Source organism: Gossypium arboreum, chromosome 3 (genome assembly GCF_025698485.1).
Source record: "Gossypium arboreum isolate Shixiya-1 chromosome 3, ASM2569848v2, whole genome shotgun sequence".
Lineage (NCBI taxonomy): Eukaryota > Viridiplantae > Streptophyta > Magnoliopsida > Malvales > Malvaceae > Gossypium > Gossypium arboreum.
Genome location: NC_069072.1, coordinates 45,558,626 through 45,585,165, shown reverse-complemented (window position 1 = coordinate 45,585,165; position 26,540 = coordinate 45,558,626). Strand labels below are relative to the sequence as shown.

Sequence of the window (26,540 nt, the reverse complement as noted above, 5' to 3'; positions counted from 1 at the left end):
TCACTTTTACAATTTAATCCTTTCTTGAATCAATATGTCATAATATACTTCCCAATATTGACATAACTCAAAATTTCCCTTTTTGTCACTTTATTTCCTTATTTTACTATATCACGGATAATATTTTACTATAAAAATTTTTGGGGTATTACAAACACACACATATATATGCATCATTCACATTCATAATTCAAGTTTAACTCTTTTCTATTCAACCCTATACATGACATATAAACCATAGGATTGTATTACAAAATCGACTGGAGAAATCTAGATAGTGTGTCCCAATGTGTTGATTCGATTCTCCAATCTCACGTTAATCTATAAGAGACATTAACAACACGAGTAAGCTTAATGAAGCTTAGTAAGTTCATTGGTTTTAAAGTTAAATCTTACCGAATATAGTATAACAAATCATAATTATGCAATTCACTATCACTTCCTACCAATCACAATTTCAAATGATGAAATTCACTTGATTGAGCTCAATATTAATAACTACTTAAATTCTATCACTTTAATCCATATGACACTTACTAATCTTTGTCAAATTAGAGAACGTTTTACGGAATTAAGTACATCGTTTAGTTGATGCCATAGTCTAACTATGGTCTTACACGTATATTTTCATGGCCTTACCATAGTCTTACACTCGTAATTCCATAACCCAGTTATGGTTTTATCATCAGGATGTCATAGCCCATCTATGGTCTTACACTTATACACATACTGCCATAGTCCAACCATGGTCTTACGTTCACGGTGCCATAACCCAGTTATGGTCTTTTCACTGGAATGCCATAGCCCAACTATAGTCTTACATTTAAATATTGTCATGGTCCAACCATGGTTTTATCTGTCAATTCATCTTTTGTCACGGAACGATCGTACTCAATCCTGCATTCCACTTAATTTGAACATTCAATTCGATTTTCATATTATTACAATAATCATAAATCAATAAAAAAGATATGAAATAATACATTATATCATTCCTAAATCAACAATTTATCATGAAAGTTTAACTATATGAACTTACCTGGAGTAGTTTGTAAGGTTGTAGAAATTCAGAGTCTAATCTGTTAATTTCTCTTTTTCACGTTTCTCTTCGGGTTCTTGATCTATAATGTAAAATTATTTATTCATTAGCATATAATTCAATTCTAATTCACTTCACAATTTATGCCCTTAAATTTTTGAAATTACACATTTACCCCAACTTTATTAGTTTTTTACAATTTAGTCTTTGATCAATTAACCCATCAATTGAGCTAAATTTTCTCAATTAATACTTTAATCTAACTATTTTATGCTATATACAACCTTTGATATTTATAATTTCAACACCAAATCCTAACTCTAAACTTTTTCACAATTAGATCCTAAAATCATTTTCTATTGAATTTTTCTATTGAATTTACTTAATAAAATCCTCATATAATAAAATTAAAACTTCAAATCCATGTTAATTCATCATAAATTTCAGAACTTATCTATGGTAACTTAAACAATCACTCATGAAATAAAAAACTAATGAAATAAACAATTAGACCTAGTTGTAAAAGTCTCAAAAACATAAAAATTTCAAATAAAAAGCAAGAATTTAACTCACTTCTAGCAAAAAATATGATAAACCAACTTAGAAGGACTCTTCAATGGCTGTTTTTGGCTGAAGAAATGTGAAGATTTGTCTGGAATTTCAATTTGGCTGAAGAAATGTGAAGATTTGTCTGGAATTTCAATTTAGTCTTTTTTTTTTTTACCTTAATTCCCAAATGACCATTTTGCCCCTAAATCATAAAATCTAAAGATTTTTTTCTGCTTACGACGTTATAGCTATCCTCTTTGGGCTAATTTTCCCTCTATGTCCTCCCTTATTTGTCACTTAAACTATTTAATCACTTTAGCAAATTTTACACCTTTTTCAATTTAGTCCTTTTTAATTAATTAACTATTAAAATGTTAAAATTTTCTTATGAAACTTTAATACTAACTCAATGACACTCCATAAATATTTCTAAAAATATTTATGGCTCGATTTATGAAATAGAGATATCAATGCCTCGTTTTTAACCCAATTTACCTAATAAATTCTTTTAAATCATAAAATTAACTAATTTAATAATATTTCTAAAATCACACTTGACTCATAAGTATTAATAAATTTTCAAACTTACTCGTTGGATTTAGTGGTCTCGAATCACTGTTTTCGACACCATTGAAAATTGGGCTGTTACAAACCCATATTGCCAAATTTATTGCCATCCTTAATCAGCCTTTTAATTTTAAAATTTCATAAGAAAACCAAGCAATTTTCAACATTTTATCTATTTAGTCCTTAAACTCAAAACTATACAAAATTACTTTACAAAATAGTTCAAATTCATCATCAAGCTTCAAGTTGAAGCATAAACATCAAGAAAGCTTCAAGAAAATCAATGACAAGTTTTCAAAACTTTGACACTTTCACAAAATAATCCCTGAACTAAATAGATTAAGTTACGACGATTTCAAAAATATAAAATTCATAAAAAACCGTTTCATTTGGTTTTTGTTTTATTATTTTAATCATTTTAATTTATTAAAATAAAACATACAACCGACCATCAACATTATTATGGTCAAATTACCATATAAAATAACATTTTATATTCAAATTGCACTTATACATCAATAGTGATTGACTTTTGCGTTTTATGATTTAATTCTTTTTTCTTTAATTAACTATTAAATCACTAAAGTTTTGAGACCAAACTTCAATACACCTATATAATAATACTTATGGGCTCTATTTGCAGAAACGAGGTCCAGATACATCATTTCTAAAATCACTTGACTTTGGGGTCAAACCACTTGTACTTAATTATTTGTTCAATTAGCAAAAATTATCAAATCAAAATTTCATATAATATTATATTTGATTCGTAAATATTAAATAATAATATTTATAAACTCTCTCGTTGGACGTGTGGTCCCAAAACCACTATTTCTGACATCACTGGACAACGGGCTGTTACAGATAATATACTTCAACACACTTAAACCCACGTCCTCCTGCACTGACAGTAATACCAATACCAATTGAGTTAAGAATTTTTTTTTTAAATGTTTTGAAATGAGATTTATTCATATCATTGTAAATATATCTTTAAGACTTGGTAAACTTTTTAAATAAGTTCTACACTGATATCCAATGGCGAAAATAAAAATTTTGTTTAAGGACGGAACTAAATGTAAATTTAAATAAAAATTAAGTTGGTATAATTTTATAGCTCGATCTCAATAGTTTTCTTTTTAAATTTAGATTTATTTTTAAATTTTTAGAAAACATTTTATTTAATTTTAATTAAAAGTATCTTTAAACATCAGACGAACTATATTAATTAAAATTTTTCACTATCTAAGTATGTTTTTGCCTGGTTTTAAATGTGCTCTGTTTCGTTGCAAATTCTATTAGGAAAGCACTATATTTAAATTTTATATAATATTTAAATTATCAATATTATATAAAATCTTATAGTAAATTTTTCAGTTTTCAAAATTATAAATGATAAGGTCTCAATTTTAAGGAAAAAATATTATAATTAAAATATGAATAAATTATTTAATATTATAATATGAAAATACAGAATTATATTAATATAGAAGATGGAAAACAAGTATTAAAATACATAAAAAGTAAATATTTTAAGACAAATTCAATAATACAAGTTTATTACCACTCCACCTATATTCATTAATGAATAAACTTTAAATGTCTTGATAATGTCATCAATTGAGTTTGTGCAAAGTCAACTCAATATTAAATTTTTAAATTGAATTTTATTGTCACCATGATAACATTTTAACTTGTTATAGTAAAATGGCAATATCATGATAAATTATTGAAGTGCATTTAATATCATTAATTTACCTATTTAAATTTTCTTTTACTCCTAATTGAAACTGTTTTTATTTATTTATTTTAATTTCGTACATATTGCATATGTGTAACTATTATTATTAGTTTCAAATCACACATTTCATTATTTATTATATGTTATTTTTACGTACACTTGTGTTCTAAATACACAATACACAAGCGTATGATAAAATTCTTAATATAAATTTATTAAAAATAATTTAAAAGGAAAATCTAATTAACAAAGTAATGTTAGGAGAACTCAAATAATCTATACTATTACTAAATTCATGTTTGAGTTGGTGTCACCAACTTGGTCATCTTTTAAAATTAAAATAAATTATATTAATGTTTTCAATTTTAAGAAAAATTATGGATATAATGAGATTTAGAGCCATACTAATTATATTAATAAAACTTTAAATTTATCTATTAATTGAAATTTTATTTTATTTTTATTATATACAAATTACTATTAAATAATTAATTTTAAATCTGATTTCCAAACAGTATTATTGATAAAATTTGTGGTTTCTATGAAAATAAATTGGATTGTTGCAATTTAACACAAATTATATTTAAATAAATGGATGCATTGATATGATAATTTGTAACGTAATAGTAGCATTGGCTTTTGAATAATGTCCACTTGCAATATCCGTTGTCATATCCTTCACGGCGTTACCTCTTGTGGATCAAAACCTTCCATCTTTATCCTCTCCTCCTCCTTCCGCCATGACAACGCGGCCAACACCTCCGCCCGTCCACATCGACCTCTGGCCCATCCTTTCCGAATCTAAACGCATAATCAACGCCCACTCCCGCCACTTCCTTGCTCTCTCCGTCCTCTTCCTCCTCCCTCTTTCCTTCTCCTTCTCCGCCTACCCCTTCATCAATCAACTCTTTTCCCAATCCTCCACCCCCACCATCGAAACCCACCTCAGTTTCCTCCACACCCCTTTTCAACTGCAAAAACCCCCAACAATTCCCATCAAATACCTCCTCTTCACTCTCCTTTACACCCTCTTCATCTTCATTTTCTCTCTCTTCGCCACCGGTTCCATCACTTACAGCGTTTTCCACGGCTTTTATGGCCGACCCGTCAAGCTCCTATCCGCTATCAAGTCAGCTTTCACTTCCTTCTTCCCCCTCGTCTCCACTTGCCTTGAAACGGAGCTTATTATTTCTGGGATCCTTTTAATTCTTGCTTTGATCTTCCTTGGATTACTCCAACTAATCCAACTGTTAGGCTTCCATGTTGATTCCACTTCGCCCTATTTCATTTCCTTGTGTCTTGTTTTCGTAATTACTTTCTTGTTTATTGTACTCTATTTGCAAGTTAAGTGGGTATTTGCTTATGTTGTTGTTGTAGTTGAATCAAGCTGGGGGCTTGAACCATTAAAACGAAGTAAAAATTTAGTTCAAGGACTGAAAAGAATTGCTTTCTCTATGCTTCTGTTTTACGGGTTCTTCAGCGGGATTTTAATCTGGGTCTCAGCTGCAGGATGGGGTTATGCAGCTGCTGATAAATGGAAAAGTTGGGCATTTGTTATACATATTGTGAGCACTTCCACTTTGTTCATGTTGATTATGCTTTCTTATTTGGCTGCAACTACAGTTTTTTATATGTATTCCAAGGCTATACATGGAGAGCTTGCTGGGGAGATTGCTGAAGAGTTTGCAAGAGAGTATGTCAGTTTGCCTTTTGATGATGGGAAAGTTCCTCGTGTTGTATCTGTTGTTTATGGTTGATGAAAGTAAGACTAGGGTCCTTTTACTTGTTTACGGTTTGTTTACTTTAACTTGTATATGTGAAAACAAAGATGTCTGAACAATGTTATAAAAGAATAGCTTCTTATATGTTAGCATAATGAATGTTAAACCTTTTCGTGTTTGTTGGGAATGCTTGTCCTTGAATTTTGGAGAAAAGTGTTTAATCTTATTAGTTTTGTTTAGATTCTTCCTTGTGTTTCAGTGTTTAAACTGTTGAGAAAAGTGCTGGTACTGGAAATGTGATATGTTGCTTGAATAGGATATTAGAACATATTATGATTTCTATATGTTGTTTATCTTTCTTTGGTTGAACATTTGTTGACTGATTCATTTACTTCCTTGGTAATTTCGGTTGTTGGACTGCCAGATCTTCATGCTTGAAAGCTTTGAAAGTATCTAGGATTATGGAACCAATCCACAAATGAAGCTTATAAAACTGACAATGTTCCCACCGAGATAAACCTTAAACATTATTGCCCTAATCTTTTTAACTTTAAATCTTGAGGCTGAAACATTGAGCAGATTTGTAGTGAAAGGGGAAGTATTAGGCTACAAGATTGCTAAAAGCAAAGATGAGCTAGAGAACTCATTCTGCAGGATCTGTGTAAAAGAAGCTTTTGTTTCACTAACAGTTTCATGCTTTGAATCTTGTTTCCTCTGGATTTTGCTATTTGCCTTTTAGTCAAGGAAATTAGGATTGGAGGCCTTATTGGTGAAGTGCATCTGAAGACGAACGGAAGCCTTGCTGAGTTGCATTGTCAAATGGCTCAGCAGCATCCAGGGCATGGTTGAATAGTGATTCTTTCGAGCCTTCAAGGTAGCATGGCTATGGGGATGGGAGATTGTGTGCATGAATGTAATTCCACTCTGCTTTCTGAAGATGGCTGGTCTCTGCTTAATTCAGTTGTCATAATTGAACTAGTTGATTAATTCAGTTGTCATAATTGAACTAGTTGATTAATTCAGTTTCTTCATAAGAACTTAACCATATAGTTTTAGGGAAGATAATATTGGGATGTAAAAACTGGCACACTGTCGTGGTCTTAGGCAGGACTTATGAATATCACATGACTTCAGCTGTATATTAGAGTTCAACTAGGTATCCAAGTGTTTTCGCTAACACAATTGAGCAGAAGCAGATAATATAGGTTACAAATTTTGTTGCACTGTGACACAACCTGATTTCTAAATGAACTGAAGCCTATGCTAGCTGACCCATTTGCATCAACTCTTAATCGTGTTGGAACAATGCATAAAAGAACAAGAAGCAGATTAACATGAGAAAGCAATGTAAACAAGCCCTTGAATGGTCATCTTCTTGTCTCATTTCATTTGCTGCATATTCATAGCTTAGCAGCAATGACCTCACGACTTCATATGTTGAAAACCCTTATTTTTCAACTTGAAATGAATCAAATCTCAGAGTATGAAGGGAGATAAGAAGATTGCCGAATGGAGCACAGATCGTGAAGAGTAAGAGAGGAGATTCAACATGCACTACCTGAAATATTTTCACTTGTTTTCAGAAACGTTAAGGGAAGCCCACGAGGAATCGTCCTCATCCTGTTGAAAACCAAAGAGTACATTGCTTAAGGGGCTCCATTATTATCTACCGCAACAGATGCTTCCTGGAGGATGGAAATATCTTTTGACCAACTAACCCCAAATGGATGGATGAATATCTGGTAGAGCTGCTCTCAAGTGAGGAGGCAGTTTTACCAACTGAACTTCACATAGCTCGTCGGCACTTCGAGCTACTTGTGTGCGAGATTATTGGTTCCAGTGACAGTTTAGTATTGTAAGAAGACAATTAAAATCAATGCGGTCTTTATAGTGGTCATCCGTTTTAACATTTTGTTATAATAATCAAGTTTCTAGTATAATCAATTTTTTATATTTTATTTTAACATTTTAGAATAGCTTTTCACTATTAACAGCAAGATCCATAGTTACTAAATAAAACATATTCTCTAAAATTTAAAGTAAAATTATAGCTATTCTATATAAGCAAACCTATTAATTATAATTTATTAAATAAATATATTATTTTGATAAAATTTTAAATTTCACATAAAAAATCTATTAATCACATTTTATTAAATGAAAATAAGCTTCAAGGAGTGAAACTAAATATTCTACTATGAATTTGGAATATTTTAAATTTATAAATTGATTATTTGAATTTAATAACTCATGATAAATTAATTAATTTAAATTGATAACTCATAATGATTAATTGAACTTGTTAGATTTATAAATTTCATAATTAATCATTTGAAAAATATAAAATAAAATATGCATAAAAACAAGAATACAGTACATGTTATATGTCTTTTAATATTGTAAAATAAAATAAGCTTTCTTTTTGAACATAATTCTTACTTTCTTTATTTGGCTTACAACAATTATCTCTCTCTAACAATCACATATCTATTATTTATTTTTTAGATTAAAAGAAAGCAACGATTAGGTGATAATGGGAACTAATCAACTTCTATATCCAGGGCAGCAAAGCACTCATCAGACGTCTGATTCAATAGAATTAAATAGATTGATTAAACTTCAACAAATTGTGACACTCTAGGAGAAATAAAATTTTATATTTCGAGAAAATAATTATAGTTAAAAGAAAAGCAGAATTATAATCAGTCCAACTAAAAAAATTATAAAAATTAAAAGATAATATATTTTAGAAAATTATAAAATGTAGTTCCATCGGCTAGTACTGTTTTAAAGGTTAATTGGTTCTTTTGCGTCTTTTTTTTTACAATACTACTCGGATTAGTTTGCAGTTAAACAAATTTGATCCTATTCAAAATTGATAGTTGATAAAAAGTTAAAGGCATAAAAATAAAAAAACAAATACATTGTTACAAAATAATAGAATTTTATAATTTTTGGTTTTTTAAAATAAATTGCAATTGAATTGGAAAGAATTCATATGTAATATAAACTTAGTTAGGGATTTAATATTTGAAAATTAAAATTAAAATCTTAACCATCCCAATTTTTTTGGAATATGAGGAGACACCTCTGGGTTTGGTTCCCTCATTTTATTCGGCTATCTCTACATAAAAAATGGGCCAAGAGCCCAAACTACTGTTGTTGCTATGGTCAGTTCATACTTCACCCCTTGGTGGCCTTCGCGACTTTTCTCTTTCCACGCTCACTCTCTCGCTTCTGCAATGACCACCCTTTACATGCCATTATTCAGATCATGCACCAATCTCAGATCACTAGCACAACTCCATGCCCACCTCTTAGTTACTGGGTTTCACCATGACCCACTCCCTTCCACCAAGCTCATTGAATCCTATTCCCAAATGGGTTCTTTTCAATCTTCCAAACTTGTTTTCAGATGCTTCCCTAACCCAGATTCTTTCATGTGGGGTGTTCTAATTAAATGCTCTGTTTGGAGCAACTTGTTTCAAGATGCCATTTTTCTCTACCTCACTATGATAAAGAATGACCAACTCCACATCAGTAACTTCATATTTCCTTCTCTTTTGAGGGCCTGTTCTGGTTTTGGTGATCTGGGTATTGGTGAAATGGTCCATGGGACCATTATAAAAAATGGGTTTGAGAAAGATACTGTTATTCAGTCTTCACTTCTTTCCATGTACGGCGAAATGGGATGTTTAAGTTATGCTAAGAAAATGTTTGATGAAATGACAATAAAAGACTTGGTTTCCTGGAGTTCGATTATTTTGAGTTATGTTGAGAATGGGAAGGCAAATGAAGGCTTGGAGATGTTCCGTTTAATGGTATTGGAAGGTATTAGACCGGACTCCATAACAATGCTTAGTGTAGCTGAGGCTTGTGGCGACTTGGGATTTCTGAAATTAGCAAGGCTGATTCATGGTTATATAGTGAGGAGGAGGATTGAAATTGATGGTTCATTGGCTAGTTCCCTTGTTGCAATGTATAGCAAATGTGGTGACTTGGATAGTGCAGAGAGGATCTTTCTAAATATAACGAACCGTAGTACTGCATTGTGGACTGCAATGATATCTAGCTATTTTAGAGCAGGTAGGTTTGCAGAAGCGTTAAAGTCTTTCTTTGATATGTTAGATTCTCGTGTGGAACCGAATTCAGTGACCATGATGAGTGTTTTAGGGTCTTTTGCAGGGCTAGGTTGGCTTAGAGAAGGGAAGTCGGTTCACTGTTACATTATTAGGAAAGAAATGGATCTTGAGTACGATGTTTTAGGGCCTGTTTTCATAGAACTATATATGAAATGTGGAAAGTTGAACTATTGTGAAAAGGTTCTTCACGTTGTTGGAGGAAGAAATATCGTGGCATGGAATATGGTCATATCAATTTGTACTGAGAAAGGGTTGTTAAAAGAGGCATTGGCACACCTTGTGCAGATGCAGACCTTGGGATTAATGCCTGATTCATTCAGCCTAGCAAGTTCTATCTCAGCTTGTGCTGATGGAGGTTTATTGCTGTTTGGAGATCAGATGCATGGTCATATCATCAAAAGAGGCCTTTCGGATGAGTTTGTCCAGAATTCGCTAATTGATATGTACTCAAAATGTGGCTTGACGGAATTAGCATACACTATCTTTGATGATATCAACGAGAAAAGTGTTGTAACATGGAATTCTATGATTTGCGGATTCCATCAAAATGGAAATTCTGTAGAGGCAATTAGCCTTTGTGATCAAATGTACTTGAACGGTCTTGAGATGAATGATGTTACTTTCTTAAGCGTGCTTCAAGCATGCTCCAATTTGGGTTATCTTGAGAAAGGAAAATGGCTTCACCACAAGCTTCTTACCTATGGTGTAAATACAGATCTCTATATCGATACAGCTTTAACTGACATGTATGCCAAGTGTGGAGACCTTGTAACAGCCCAAAGGGTTTTTGATAGCATGTCAGAGAAAAGTGTGGTGTCATGGACTGTGATGATTGCTGGATATGGAGCACACGGTAGGGTGAATGCTGCCATCTCACTTTTCAATCAAATGGTAGAGTCAGGCATAAGACCTAATCAAGTTACCTTCATGAACATTCTTTCGGCTTGCAGTCATGCAGGATCTGTGGAAGATGGAAAATCTTATTTTAAGTCGATGAGGGATTTTGGTGTTGAGCCCAACTCAGAACATTACGCCTGTATGGTTGACCTTCTAAGTCGCGGTGGTGATCTCAGTGAAGCATATAGAATCATCAAATCGATGCCATATCCCGCAGATGCAAGCATTTGGAGTGCGCTGCTTAATGGTTGTCGAATCCACCACAGGATGGACATGATCAAAGCCATTGAAGAAGACCTTGTAGATATTCATACAGATGACACTGGATACTACACCTTGTTATCTAATATATATGGTGAGGAAGGAAACTGGAAGGAATTTGAGAAGGTGAGATCATTAATGAAAGGCATAGGTCTTAGGAAGGTTCCTGGATATAGCTTAATTGAGCTTGATAAGAGAATTTATAGATTTGGTGTTGGATCTACTTCTCTTTATCAAACTAAGGAAACTTTTAGTTTTTTGGAAAATTTCCAAATTTTGGCTCAAGAACATGTTTTTTATTTAGAAAACCAATAATTTGATGATTGTTAGTGCCATAACTTCCAACTTCCAAGGATGTTCTATCTGAAATTATCAAATTATAGCATAACCACCAACATAAAAATTATACAAATTTCCAGTTATTTCTTTTTTAAAATTATAAAATAATAGTATAACTTTTTATAAAAAATATATAATTTATTGAAATAACATATATGTTGTAATTTTAATTTATTGTTAAAATATAATTACATTTATTGTTTATTAGTAGTTGATTGGAAACTATTGTATCTAATCTCATCATAAAATTAATAATTAGAACTTCTTTTATACAAATAATTAATTGTGTTATGAATATCTCATTAAGTGGATATCCATCATGATCAAGATAAAGTTTTAATGTACTTAAAATTCTAATAGTTATTAGAATTAAATCACTACTTCTTTTATACTTATTATGCCTATAAATAGAGACTCTCATGAAGCATAGTAATTACCCCTTTTGATTAAAAAAGTAGATTCTTTGTTGCTTTCATATTTTCTTTATTCCTTATTCTCTCCATTTTTCTTTATTTTATAACATGTTATCAGCACGATAATTCTCTATTTTTTTCAAAATCTTTCGAGGTAGTCCCACAGATGAAATTCTTTTTCACCTTAAACTTTTACCCTTACAACTTCATCTTCGGGATGTTTAAAGATTCAATCTCAGAATGGATTATGGTTCTTATTCCCGATCTTTGATTTATTGTACAAGCATGGGTAAAGTATAGATTTGGTAAGAAACTTTTATATTTCGACCATATTTTCTTTTTCAATTAAGGTATAACTACTATAAATTTTTATTTGACATAAATTTCACATTCTGATGGTATTTGATTTTTGCTTTTCTAGGCTAATTTTTTTTTATGTACAAGACATAATTGTTGAATAGATATGTTTGCTATTAATATGATATGTTTTCTATATTATTTTTTGGTAAATCATTCTTTTGAAATTTTTTAATTAAGTAATATTATGCATAATATTTAGATGTTTTGATTATTAAATTCTTGTTATTAAATATTCTTGAAATTTTAATTATGGTGGAAAGTGTTATTAACCTATCATTGTTGATTAAAGGAAATTTGATAGGATCTATTGAGTCTTATTAACTTGCTAATATTGAATGATTGTATTATATCTTTTAAATTAAATTTATAAATATTTTATTAGAGCAACATAAGATTTTATAATATATATGTGGTATTGAAATTTGATATAATATGTATCGGATAATTTTCAAGCATCGTACATGAAAATTTTAATTATTTGTAACATCCCGAATTAGGGCCTAGTCGGAACAGTGGTTTTGAGACCACAAATTCGAGATATAAATAATTATTTTATGATTCTCATGAGCTTTATGTTATGAATACATGATTACGTGAAAGTTTCATGAAGAAATTCTATAACAGCCATAACAGCCAATCGAACAAACCTACCCTATAGGGCTCTCCTTGTGTTATCATCCAAGTTGATGGATCTACCCATTATCTCCCTAATGGCTTTGATAACACTTTTCCTATACGTAAACCTTGAGATACCTGGGAATCGAATCTAAACGAAAACACTCGACGAGAATGGTTAGCTTGTGGAAAAGTATTTAAACTAAGGTTGTACAGTAAGATAATTCCCAAACACTATCCACGGTTCTTCAGTAAGTGCTCGGACATAGTCATCTTCTTCATATAGTTTGAAAAAAAATAATGTTTTCAATATCCAAATCGTTATAAGTTTAACAGTTTCCACAAGTTATAGATCTTATTTGAGAGTGTGTAATAGCCAATTTTCATGCCTAGAAGTTTCACTACAACTGCCATTGACGTACTCTTATATAAAATCTGATGAACATGATTAGAAGATTTGATCGACGGAATGACATCCTCTGTTCCAACAGTCACATCACCCTCAAGCAGCTGAACATCATCCATATCTGTTTCTAGAACCTCTTTCCTCAATGATCTCTTAGATCCAATCAACATGTCCTTAAAGAAGATACTAGCACCCTGTTCATTTTTCTTCCTCACCGGTTGCTCCTGTAGATCTTTCCCGCGAGAATCATATTACATTTCCATACAATCAGTTTCTCTAATATTAAGCTTTTTGATGTATTTTTTAGGGTTAACAATGATGATGTAATATGCCCTCTTTAAGTTCTTAGTTCCAGCAACGCGGTGTGAAAAATTCCCCCCTCTATCAATTATAAATATTAAATACTTATCTTGAAGGCTTAAAAATTTGAATTTCATATTTGTTGTCTTCATTGAAATTTGACAACTTATGAAAGATGTTACAAATTATTATGAATTTTCAAACAAGTGAACTCCACAACTTCAAACAGGTAGACTTTAAAACACAGTCAACTATAAAAAAATTGTGCTGAAGTAAATCTAGTTTAATACTAAATTTGATTTGTAAAGATTTATTTAAAATAGTAATTAAAGTTTTTGTGCACATTCATAATATGGGTTTAAACATTTTCATCCCTCTTCTTTTTCCCCAAATATTATAATAAGTCAACGAGGTATTGGCTTGTTAACAAAGGCAAAAGCCTGAGTACTCAATTTTGAAACCCATCATATGTAATTATAAGAGTAGGTTTCAATGTCCCACTATAACAACTCGATTTTGAGGCTAGTCAGAACAATGGTTTCGAGACCACAAATCTGACGTAGAAAAATTCATTTTTATTATATTTTTTATGGTCTATAGTTTTATAGAACTATTCTATGAAAATATCGTTTGCAAATTTTGACGTTTGGGCACTCAATTTAGTCAAAAGGACTAAATTGTAAAAAGTGAAAAAGTTGAGTTCTACTTGTTAAAGGTGTCCAATTGCTATTAGATTTTAGATTAAAGGTCCTTAGTTTGTAATTAGACTGCTGGATAATTTAGTGGACAAAAATGGACATGAATAGGTAAAATTTCAAAGTTATGCATTAAGGGCATTTTGGTCATTTGGTAAATAAAAGAATAAAAAGGGAAAATTAAGTCAAAATTTCTATCCATCTTCTTCACCTTGGCTGAATTTTTCAAGGAGACCATATCTAGGGTTTCTTCAACTTTCAAGCTTGATTGGAAGTATATCCTAGCCCCATTTTTAATGCTTTTTACATTTTTGAAGTCCTCGTAACCTGATTTACCTATTTCTACCATTATTTTGAAGTAGGATTCATGTTTAAAAATTTACCCATGTGTGACATGCATGTATTTTGATGTTTGATGGAAGATACTATATGTTTAAGGTGTGATAAATAACTTTTACTAAGTGATTTTTAGTGAAAATGCATAAAATGGACTTATTTGTAAAATTTGTAAAAATGGGTAGTATAAATGTGATTTGATGAAAAATTTGTACTTTTATGAACATGATTTAGGTTCGGTTAGGCTTGGGTAACAAAGAAAATTGATACATTTCATTTTACGAGCCTAATGACTAAAATATAAATATGTCAAAGTATAGGGGTAAAAATGTAATTTTTCCATAAGTTTATTTTTGGACAGCATTGAGTAATTTGATAATTAAATAAGTTAAATTTTCTATTATAGATAAAAAAAACCGAAGTTCAGACCTTGACCGGAGGAAAAACAAGGTTATTGATGATTAGGTCCAATTCCTACTATTTTGTACCGAGGTAAGTTTGTGTGTAAATAATGCAATGTTATATTATGTATTTAATGCTTAATATTGCATAAATTATACGATTGTTTCTATGGAAATATTCAACGAAGTTTCGAAGGTGAAAAAATCCCAATTGAACCTTAGGAATAGTTTAAGATACAAGTGACATGTCACTAGGAAACCATGTGTTATGTGATCTATATGAATCCGGGTGCTGGTCATGCATGTCCTACCAGTGGTTGGGTAGTCCGGCATGTGTTGCAAATACATGACAGCTTGTGTGAGCAGCCTATGTAGCTACGTCTTGACTGACAGCTTGTGTGAGCAGGCCCGTGATTAGCTCGTGCGCAATCCCTATGTGTTTTGAGATATGAGATAGCATTGGCTACATATATGGTTCTAATGTACAAGATTTTCCATGAATCCGATAATATTTCAAGTGTTCAACGGGTAATCCGAAGAGTATGTCAAAGATGACAAAGTATGCAACTATGTTATCAGTTGGTACAGGGATGTATGTAAAACTCATGAGTATGGACTTTAGTATGAGATGAACTCTTGGTAGGAATGCTAATGAGTCAGCTAAGCCTAAGAACTTGATGATAATTATGCTAACTTATGTTGAGTAGTTATATGAGTAATGTATGATTTATGCTGCTTATTATTTGCATGCAAACTTACTAAGCTTTAAAAGCTTACTCCCCTTTTTTTTTCCATTCCTTATAGTGTCACCAAGCTAGCTTGTAGATCGAGGAACATCAGAGCTCGATTCACACTATCAAACGATTGACTTGGGTATAGTTGATTTCAATATTTTGAGTATGGCATGTATAGGGACTTGGTCATTTTGTTACGTGTCATATTGGTTTAGCCAAATGTGTTGGCATTGTAATGGTTAATGATTCATTTTGTATATGGCCATTGGAAGTTGGCTAATATTATTCTTATTGGTCATTGGTATATTTATGTGATGATGCTTTTCATGAAGATGAATTTGGCATGAATGGAAAAGAAAGTATGTGATATTATGCATGATAGATGTTAGTATGTGCAAATGATGTATTGATATCTTGTTTGTGGCTGATTTGGTTGCATGTATATGCTTGGATTGGTGTTGCTTGTTGTGGTGTAGGTTGGTGCAAGTAAGGGTGGCAAATGGCTTGGTAAATAGCCTTATTTTGTCCACACGAGCAAAGACACGGCCGTGTGTCTCAGTCGTGTCATGGACACGGCCAAGGGACTGGGCATGTGTCCAGGGCATGTGCAGTCTGCACCTATTTTATGAAAAATTTCGAAAATTAAAATTCGCCACATGGCCTAGCACACGGGTGTGTGACTTGGCCGTGTAGCTTCCTTTGGTGTTTGACGTCATAAGCAGAGAGTTACACGGGTTAAGGACACGGGAGTGTGTGACCACACGGCCTACTCACACGGGCATGTCCCAAACCACACGGGTGTGTGACCCTATTTTGATGAAAATTTTTCTAAGTGTTGTAGAATTTTCTAAAGTTCTCGGTTTAGTCCCGAACCACCTCCAATGCATGATTTGGGCCTCGTATGCTCGTTTTAGGGACGATAGGAATGTATGTGAAAAGTTTTAAATTCGGATGGAAATTTAGTCTCGATTTTGTATGATTGCTGGTGTATAAGTCTGGTAATGTCTCGTACCTATTCAGGTGTTGGATACGGGTAAGGGGTATTACACCCACCATGTGCTGATGCCATGTATGGATTTTAGTTAGAGTTAGTTGGCTTTGTTAGGATTTTTACAAATTTTAATCTGTTCGTATCGTAATAATTTAATTCTAGTTGTTCAACCATTTTTATACCCAACAATACTGTAATAGTTTGATTTTATTGATTAGAGATCTATATTTATATTTGTACTTTAACTATAACATTAATGTAAAAATTTTAAAATATATATTATAATAAATACTTAAATTTATTCTTGTATAGTAAATAAATTATCCACTTGATATTTCCTACCACGTTGGTACCTTTTATAAAAAAAAATTAATGTGGTGATAAACAATTAATAAAAACTTGTCTTGTGTCTAAAATGCCACGTCAAAATCAAATCATAACAAAATGAAAATTTCAAAACAAACCATAAAACTACAAAATTCTAAAGAAAATTTTAAAATATCAATTAATTCCATATAAGAATATCAAAAGTTGAGAAATTATATTTTAAAATAATAAAATATATATTTGAAATTATAATGCGAAATACTTTTTAAAAAAAAAGTTTATAAAGTTTTGGGTACCTCCCATTCTACCTGAACACTTTGTGCCATAAAGACAGTATCGTCACAATGTCATCAAAGACAACCTTCACATCAAATCTAATCTTATTATCTAAACATCCAAACTGTACGCTAATTTAGACCTAAATTGAAGTTTACTAGAGATGCAATCATGCTTGAAAGACTCACTCCAAGCACTCCTTTTAACTATAAATACAAGATTAGAGAAGACACAAAATCAAGCAAATAACCATACTTTGCTCAAACATCATCTCAACTCAGATAAACTATAATTCTTACTAACTCTTTGGCACCATCTATTATATAAATCACCACCATTATTTACCCAACATAATAATCATTATAACAATCGGTTTATTCCCTCAACCAGATTTATAGGAATTAAGTTCCGTAACGCGTTTATAAATACTAACTTCGACACTCACTCTGCTATTTTTTGTTTTAGTCATCTTCCTTCAAAAGTTAAAAATGAAAATAAATAAATCAAACATCAATAAATGGAATCATCGTAATTGATGATAAGTGCATGTGCATTGGTAATTAATATATAACCTTAACTTCACCTACAATCCATACAAGTGAAGAACGTGCAGAAACTTCAACCCCGCCGATCCCTATGACCTTTATCATTGAAATCGAGGATCCTATATTTGAAGCTCCAACATCCACAACACTTTGTGTAATCTAATATGAGGAAGAGAAATCCAGCAGCTACGGTGACGGTGTTCCTATCTATTATCACCTCTTTTTTGTTTGTATTTGAGATCAATCTGTCATCCGTTTTTAGATTGAGTTCAGCTCCTACTCAAGGTTAGTACAGCTTTATAATCAAACCTTTACTTTCACTCCTCTTCTTTCATGTCTTGTATACCTTCCCCTTGAATTCAACTCTGAATCCTTAGATATTATCTTCACTGTTGGAATTGATTATCAATATTGTCCCTGTATTTTTATCATTATTTACGTAATCATTAGTGGTGAAAAACATACTTGCCTTGATCATCAACTTTTTATTACCATGGAGACTCAAATAATCAAGTGTTTATGTCTTTTTTTTGTTTTTGTTCATCTCAAAATCATCAATAGTATACAAAATGAGGAAAATGAACAAAATATATTCCAATAAAATAGACTAACAAGAGTTTGGCTTTTTTCTCAAATTATGAAAAATGTGGAATGAAGTTAGAAAAAAAAAACACATATTCTTTTTTTTTTCAAGGTAAAATAAGGAGGCAGACTTTTGGTGAACAACATCGTGGAAAAGCGAAACAAGTGATCAGTTGCAACCGTTCTCATAAAGAATATGATCTCTGCTCAATCACCGGTGCAACCGTTGTGGACCCCGTCACCTCCACTTTCTTTCTCGTGGACCCTACCATATCGGGCCCAGGATCCATCGTAGAAAAAATCAAGCCCTATCTAAGGAAATGGGAGAATTTTCCAATGCAAAGAATCAAAGAACTAGCTATCACTTCAGGCCCATCAGGCCCAGAATGTGAGGTCCAACATAATTCCCCGGCCATTGTATTCAGTGCGGGGGGTACACGGGAAACGTTTTCCATGATTTCAATGATGGGTTCATCCCACTCTTCATCACCATCAATTCCATTTATAAAAACCGAGATGTCGTCCTTGTGGTCTCAAAGGCTCGTGATTGGTGGCTAAACAGGTACAAGAATCTGCTCCATGTCTTCAGCTCGCACCCAATAGTAACCCTTGACAATGATCCTTCCGCTCACTGTTTCCCTTCCGCCACTCTAGGCTTCATGTCGTATGGTTTCATGGCATTAATGCCAAACTTATCACAAACATTACTTTATTTCCGTGGCCTCCTAGACAAGGCATTTGGTCATCATGACCAATACTCCATCTTTAACCCTCCCCCAAAGTCTGACTCTTCACCTCAGCTTGTGTTTATGACTCGATCAAAAGGTATTGGAGGGGAAATTTTGAATCAAGATGAAGCCGTGAAAGTAGCAAAAGAGATTGGATTCGACATCATTTTGTTTGAGCCAACGGGAAAGATTTCTTTGCAACAAGCTTATGGATTGATAAATTCAAGTCATGCAATGGTTGGTATGCACGGTGCGACTCTAACACACTCATTGTTTCTCAGACCGGGGTCAGCTTTCATGCAAGTAATGCCGTTAGGGATTGATTGGGTGGGGAAGATGTGCTTCGGAGAACCAGCTAGGGCAATAGGGATACAGTGCATTGAATATAAGATTAAGGTGGAACAGAGGAGCTTGGTGGAGAAGTACGACAAAAATGATATGGTGATTAAAGACCCGGCTAGTTTTCAAGGGAGAAATTGGTCATCTGATGTGATGAACATATATTTGAAGGAACAAAATGTTAAACTCGATTTAGTTAGGTTTAGGGATTATTTAATGGAAACTTATAGCAAAGCAAAGACATTCATGGAAAAAATGGGATAGTCCTATTTAATCATTACATTCTAATATATAATTCAATAATTAAAAGTGTATTTATGAGTGAAATTATAGTTATTTTGACAAAAAAAATATATTAATTAAAATTTGCAGTAAAGTTTTAAAAATATATAATTCTCAAACATTTGTATATATGTACTGTTACAAGCCCAATTTGCCCAGCCCAAATACAAAACCCAACTACCCCCCAAAAAAACTAATCAGCCCAATTACAAACCCTAGCCCACTATCCTAAACTTCTCCAAGAAACCCTAACCCCCTATGTGTGTCGCCCCTACCGTCTGCCACTATCACCTGCTCCACCGCTCCAATTGCTCCTGCAAGAGAAAAGGAGAAAAGACAGCAACAAATAACAATAAAACTTGTAAAAAAGGATGGCTATAAGAAAGCCATTCGAAAATCATGTAAAAGGGAGGACTTTTTGGAATACAAAAAAACTTGAAAACAAAAGCAAAAGCAGAGAATCAAGAAATCAAGCAAGGTGTTTTTATTTTTTTCTTTATTTCTTCTTTTTTCTTTTTGAAGCATTTTTTACATATTTTTAAAAAAAATAATAACAAAAGAAAAGGACGGGGTTCACCTTTTGGTTCGTCGGAGAAGGAGAAACTGAAAGGTTTTCTCACTTTTGCCCGATTTTGGCTGAGATCTCAGTGTTTATAACCCTGTAACGAGATTCTATGCGAGAAGGGGACAAAAAATGGGCTCTTTTTTTATTTCGCCAGCCACCATGGATGGCGGCGCTGTCGCTGGCGACCGGCGGTCCACGGTGGCGTCGATGCCGGATGGTTGGCCGGATGGCTGGCCGGAGTTCAGAGAGAGTTGAGAGAAGGTGGGGGGTTGATTTTTTTTTTTAAAGGAAGGAGAGAAATAAAATTTTTTAAAAAATTTAGCTTAAATAGGGCATTAAAACGGCGTAGTTTTGGAATGGCTTGAAACGCCCCAAAACGACGTCGTTTTGGGGATGACTGGTCCGACCCGACCCGCCCTTAGGGGATCCGTGTGTTTTTGTTTACAAGGGGCTATTTGCGCATTTGACCCTTCCGCTTTTTTTTAGTCTTATAATTAAATTTTTCGTATTTTTAATTTTGCCCAGAAATTTTGTTTTTGTTTCATTTGGGTCCCTCTTGGTGCTGTTAATTTTGAGAGGATGGGATATTTCCCATTTTAGTCCTCCTTCGTTATCCGCGCGCCCAATCTGTCCTATTCTTTATTTTTTATTCCTAATCTGCCCCAAAACTTCACTTTAAGTTTAATTTAGTCCCCTTTTTGTTATTTTTGATATTTTAATTAAATTAATTAATTTAAGATGTTACTATTATTGATATTTTCATCATCATCATTATTATTATTATTATTATTATTATTATTATTATTATTATTATTATTATCCTCATTAGCATATTATTATTATTTTACTATTATTATTATTTTCACCATTGCTATTATGTTTTAACATTATTATTTTCTATTATTACCAATGTTTATATTATTATTATTTATTATCAATATTAATATTATCATTGTCGTTTTATTACTATCATTATTATTATTTACTATTGTTTATTATCATTATTATCACCATTCCTTACTATTTGCTATTATTATTATTACTAGTTTCATTATTGTTATCACTATTTTATTACTACTGATATTATTACTCCTTTTATTATTAATATTATTTTACTATTATCATTATTATTATTAGTATTATTATTACCACCTTATTTTATTACTATTAACATTCTTTAAATATTGTCACTATATGTATATTTTTTATTTAACATATTATTGTTACTAAATTTTTATTATCATTACTACTATCGTATTATTATTACTATTATATTTTCATCTACATAGATTTTCTTGTTACTTACTTATTTATATTTCTATCTATTTATATTTTCGTTATTATTATATTTTAAGCATTATATCGTATTATTATTTCACTATTGTTATATTTTTCACATTATTATTATCATTACTAATACTATCATTTTCTAAATAGTTTTACATAATATTTATTTATTTACTACTAGTTCTTTCTAAATTCAAATATATATTTTTAGCTTATTTATTATTTCTTTTTATTTTTATTCATTTTACCCATTTGTTTTATCTTTTCTCTTATCATTATTATCGTTCACATTCGTGTTTATGTTTATTCTGTTATGCCCATCAATACTAAAATTTTTATTTGTTTATGCATTCTCTATTATCTCGTTTTATTACGAATTTATGTTTTATCCAATCCAAAAATTAATTCTTTTATAAAGGCAATGATCCGTATTTGGAATTTCGAGAAAATCGTGCCATAACTTACTGGGTTACGATTTTTCTCATTTAATCTAAATAACGGAATATTCTTTTAAAATCGCAACACCAATTTTGAATAAAATGCTTATTCTCGGAGATATGAGGTGTTGTGTCCTAACTTACTGGGTATGACATCTTGTTACCTCGAGATAAGATTTTTTCTAACAAAGGCAATATTCGGTATTTCGAAGTTCGAGATATTGTGCCCTAACTTACTGGGTTTCAATTTTTCTTGTTTACCTTAAATAATCGAATATCCTTTTAAAAAGGGGTAAAATACATGAATTTTAAATAAAAAGGCAAGCTCATCTTCAAAAGTTCAATATGTCGTGTCCTAACTTACTGGATATGACATTTCATCACTTTGAGACGAGAAGGTCTTTAACATTTGAGCCTTTTTTTACAAAAGAGGGATCGTATTTTAAAGTCTTTCAAGTTTTCAATTTTCGACACTAAGACACTAATTAATCAACTAGGTACCAATTTTTGGGCGTATCGAGGGTGCTAATCCTTCCTCGTGCGTAACCGACTCCCGAACTCATTTTCTGATTTTCGTAGACCAAAAATTATCGTTTTAGTAAATCTTAACTTTTATTAAAATGATTAATTTACGGTGACCCGATCACACCTCATCAAAAAGGATTGGTGGCGACTCCCATTTTTTCGTTTTCGTTTCCAAAACCAAAGTCGACCCCGTTTTCAAAAAAAATGGTTTCGACATGTACATTTTAATTCTTGAAATAATTTATTTTCGAATATAAGATGTTTATTTTTATTTCTAAAAAGTTTTTACCGTTTGACAAAAATACTTTTATCATCATATATAGTATATAATTTCATGTTATAAACACTATAAATAAATTATAAAATATAAAAAATTATTTTATTGATTAAAAACAAATTGAGAAGAAAATTTTGGATAAAATAAAGGAGGTTTCCTGGCTTGTTATCATGGTTTGTGAAAGAATTTTGGGAAAATGTCATCTCATGTTTTCAAGTTAGAAATAATTTGGTTTTACTTGTTATTCTTGCTAGGATAGAAAATAGGAATGGCTTGTATAAGATAAAAACTTTTATTTCACTTAAGAACTCAAGGGTAAATTTTAAGGTATTGATAGCACATTCCCTTCTTTTAACTTAGGATTATTCTTGATCAAAAGTTGATTTAGATGATTCGACTAGCCAAGTAGGACCTTAAAGTTGATGTTTCTAGATGGGTGACGTTTTCTAGGAGGGTACAAGATTTAACCAAGAGCAAGTGGATTTAAGGGGTTATTGTTGGAAAGTATGGACATCACATATATAATAAGGATAATTACATGTTATTATTTATTATCATGATAGGTTATCCCAAATTAAAAGTGATCTAATTTTATTAAAGTTTTATTGAGCTTTAATTATTAAATAAAGTATGGGTCAAATATGTATAGATACTCTAGTAATTGAGTTCTAATCAAATTCTAATTAATTATGGGCTAATTAGAATTTGATTAGAACTAATATGTCAAGATTATAAATATTAGGGTTATGGTCCTCAAATTATATACAACATATCTTTTCTAATATCCCATCATTAGGAAAGAAAGAGCATATATTCTCTGAATTTCTTGTGTGCTAATTTGGAAGATCAACTCTCCAAGATCCGGTAAAACTTCAAGAACTTCATGGATTCAGGTACACTTCCGCATCTAGTTTTGTTCTTAATTTATTCTTGATGATTTGATATGATAGATCCTGGTTTATTAAGTTTTATTTCAAATTTATTTTACAAATTCTAACAAGTGGCATCCGGCCTTTGTCATGTTGAATAATTGAGAATGGATTGATTCTTTATTATTTTTAAATTGATTCGTTTTTTCTTTTTTAATTTTATGGATTTGATATTTTAATTATATATTATGTTGAATCTTTGAAATTCTTGATAAATTTTTGTTTTGGTTCTTTAAATAAAGTTTTAAGGTTTTATAAATATAATCTAGTTTAATATTTGCATATGCTATTTGAAAAGTGAAGGTTTATTTATTTATAATCAATTAATAAAAATTAATTTGTGAGATTTCTTTTCTTCTTCTCACACAATTATTTTATAAATTTTGGTTATATTCATTATTAAATTAAAGTTATAGACTTACAACTTTTTGTAATTGAAGAATTCCAATTGGGTTGTATAATTAGTTTTGAAAGTTAATTTATTTGATAATTGAATAAATGAATGTTGTTAAGATTTTTTTTCGCACTATTTGTTTTAAATTTTTATTTGTGGTTGAATATATATGAAATTATCATATTTTGTCTTTATTTATGATGAATTATATTCACCATTGAATTCAATTCATATATGCAAATGATTACTTTTGGTTCTGTTATAATTATTTTATTTAAGTTTTAGTCATTATGGAACCCGACTAAAATTAAAATGTTTGGAATTTTTTTAATATGGTGACTATGAATTTTCATAAGTGGTTGTGCATATGAAGACTTTTATACAATTTGGGATTCTTTTATATTTGGTGGTTATTGATTTTTTAAGTATTTGTGCGTATAAAGAAGTTTTATGATAATAGCTTTAGTCATTAATATAAATTTGAGTTTATATGAAATATGTAAGGTAAGCCAATATTATTTTTCTATTATTATAATTGTGTGTATATATTATGTGTATATATATATTATATGCATATCAGTGATTTTGAGGATTAATTCATGATTATAGTTTATATGAATAGGTGTTTATAATCATTATTCAATAAGATATCTTTTATAGTTTTATTTGTAAAATTAAGTTTGGATGGATATCGTTGAAGTTGTTAATTTTTTTTTTGTTATGGTTATATATTCAATTTTATGGGTGCTTTGGCGCAAATTCATGCCAACTATATACATATTTAAATAATTTGGTTTTAAGTTTGGTTCTATAATCTTAGGTTTTAGCATCTTATGGTTCCAAATATTTGGTTAAATTACGATAATATGGTTTATTGTATGAATTGTGGGATAACCAACTATTATGATTTTTTTTTTAGATTTATTGGCTTGAAATATTTTTCAAGTATTCATGTGAATATCTGTTTAATCAAAAATACAACTTTGGATTTGCATAGAAAATTCAGGATAAGTTTTTCTATTTGATTATGAATACATGTATATACTTGAATTGCTTTGATGTTTTTATCCATGCCAAAATTATGAATACATGTGCTTGTTAATTATTTGGCTTTGAACGACTACATTATTTTTGTTTGGTTTTGATATATATTGTAAGGCCCCCTACCCGTGTCTGATGCTGGGACTAGATACGAGGCATTACTGGACTTAAACATGCACACAAACGAAAACCGACCCTAAAATTTCATTTAATTCAAAACTGTTCAGACACATGCATAACGTCCCTTATTTGGGTCTACGAAGCCCAAAACATACTTTGGAACGGTTTCGGGACTAAACCGAGAACTTACAAAACCTGAAAAATTTCACGCAACAACAAGTGCTTCATTTTAAACATATTTCACTTTAACCAACATTCATGACTCATCACACCAGAAACATAGAACATGACAAGATTAATTAAGCTTACAAACCATAGTGAATATGGGCCACATCCCATGACCATATACGATAACTCAACGTAGATCAATAGGTTAGGCCAAATCATAATAATAACACATGTCATAAAAACTAGCTTCCTATGCATGCCACTCTCTTGATATTTCTAATATTTGAATTAATTCTCCCAAAAGTGATAGCTTGATAGTGTGATTCTGGCTCCGACGATCTCCAACCCCGAGCTAACCTGCCAATACTAAAGAAATGGAGAGGAGGGGTAAGCTTTACGCTTAGTAAGTCCATATGAAATTAATAAGAAATTACTAACATGCTTTTTAAGATAAAACACTATAATTGTACAATTACACATGTTCAGGTTAAGCTATTTTATCAAGTTACAGTTACTAAATCATTTATATCTGGATCTATGAAACTTCAAATTAAGTTATATTAATTTTAATTGAAACTAGACTCATATACGTTTCTCCCATAAAATTTTCAGAATTTTTTACTTAGCCAATTAGTACAGTTTATTCATTAAAGTTTCCCCTATTTCAGTGTTTGACTACTTTGACCCCTGTTCACTACGAATCAATTTTCTCTCTGTACAGAATTCAAAGGGCTATGCCGTTTATTTATCTTAAAAATAGACTAAATAAGGAATCTATACGTGTAAATTATAACTCCTAATTATTTGTTCACAATTTTTAGTGAATTTCTAAAATAGGAACAGGGGATCCCGAAGTCATTCAGACTCTGTCTCACAACAATTTAAATATCTCATAACATAAAATTCAATTGCATGTACCGTTTCCTCTATGTGAAACTAGACTCATTGAGCTTTAATCTCATATTTTATTCATCCCCTAACTCAATTTTCAAAATTTATGGTGAATTTCTAAAGTTGCATCATTGCAGTAACCCAAAACTGCCAAGGCTAAATTTACTCAATCACAATTATTATTCACTAAATCCATACAATATCATTTCATCCATCATGGAAAGAACACATAATTATGCTTCATAGGCATAGATCCATAATCTCAATGTCATCAAGTATCAAGACTTATTCCTCATCATGTCATTTTCATAGTATTCACC

The 26,540-nt window shown here is 31.2% G+C and overlaps 2 protein-coding genes and 1 pseudogene across 2 annotated transcripts; all 3 read left to right on the top strand.

Annotated features, from left to right (window-relative positions):
• Window positions 1-4,484: 4,484 nt before the first annotated feature.
• Window positions 4,485-5,830, top strand: LOC108483775 (uncharacterized). The gene has a single exon (XM_017787346.2). It carries the CDS (start codon window positions 4,637-4,639, stop codon window positions 5,651-5,653), a length of 1,017 nt encoding a protein of 338 aa, XP_017642835.1. The 5' UTR covers window positions 4,485-4,636; the 3' UTR covers window positions 5,654-5,830.
• Window positions 5,831-8,760: 2,930 nt separating this feature from the next.
• LOC108482286 (putative pentatricopeptide repeat-containing protein At1g69350, mitochondrial) lies at window positions 8,761-11,255 on the top strand. Its single transcript, XM_017785411.2, has one exon. It carries the CDS (start codon window positions 8,785-8,787, stop codon window positions 11,230-11,232), a length of 2,448 nt encoding a protein of 815 aa, XP_017640900.2. The 5' UTR covers window positions 8,761-8,784; the 3' UTR covers window positions 11,233-11,255.
• Window positions 11,256-17,819: 6,564 nt separating this feature from the next.
• On the top strand, window positions 17,820-19,568 carry LOC108481433 (xylan glycosyltransferase MUCI21-like; annotated as a pseudogene).
• The last annotated feature ends 6,972 nt before the right edge of the window (window positions 19,569-26,540 follow it).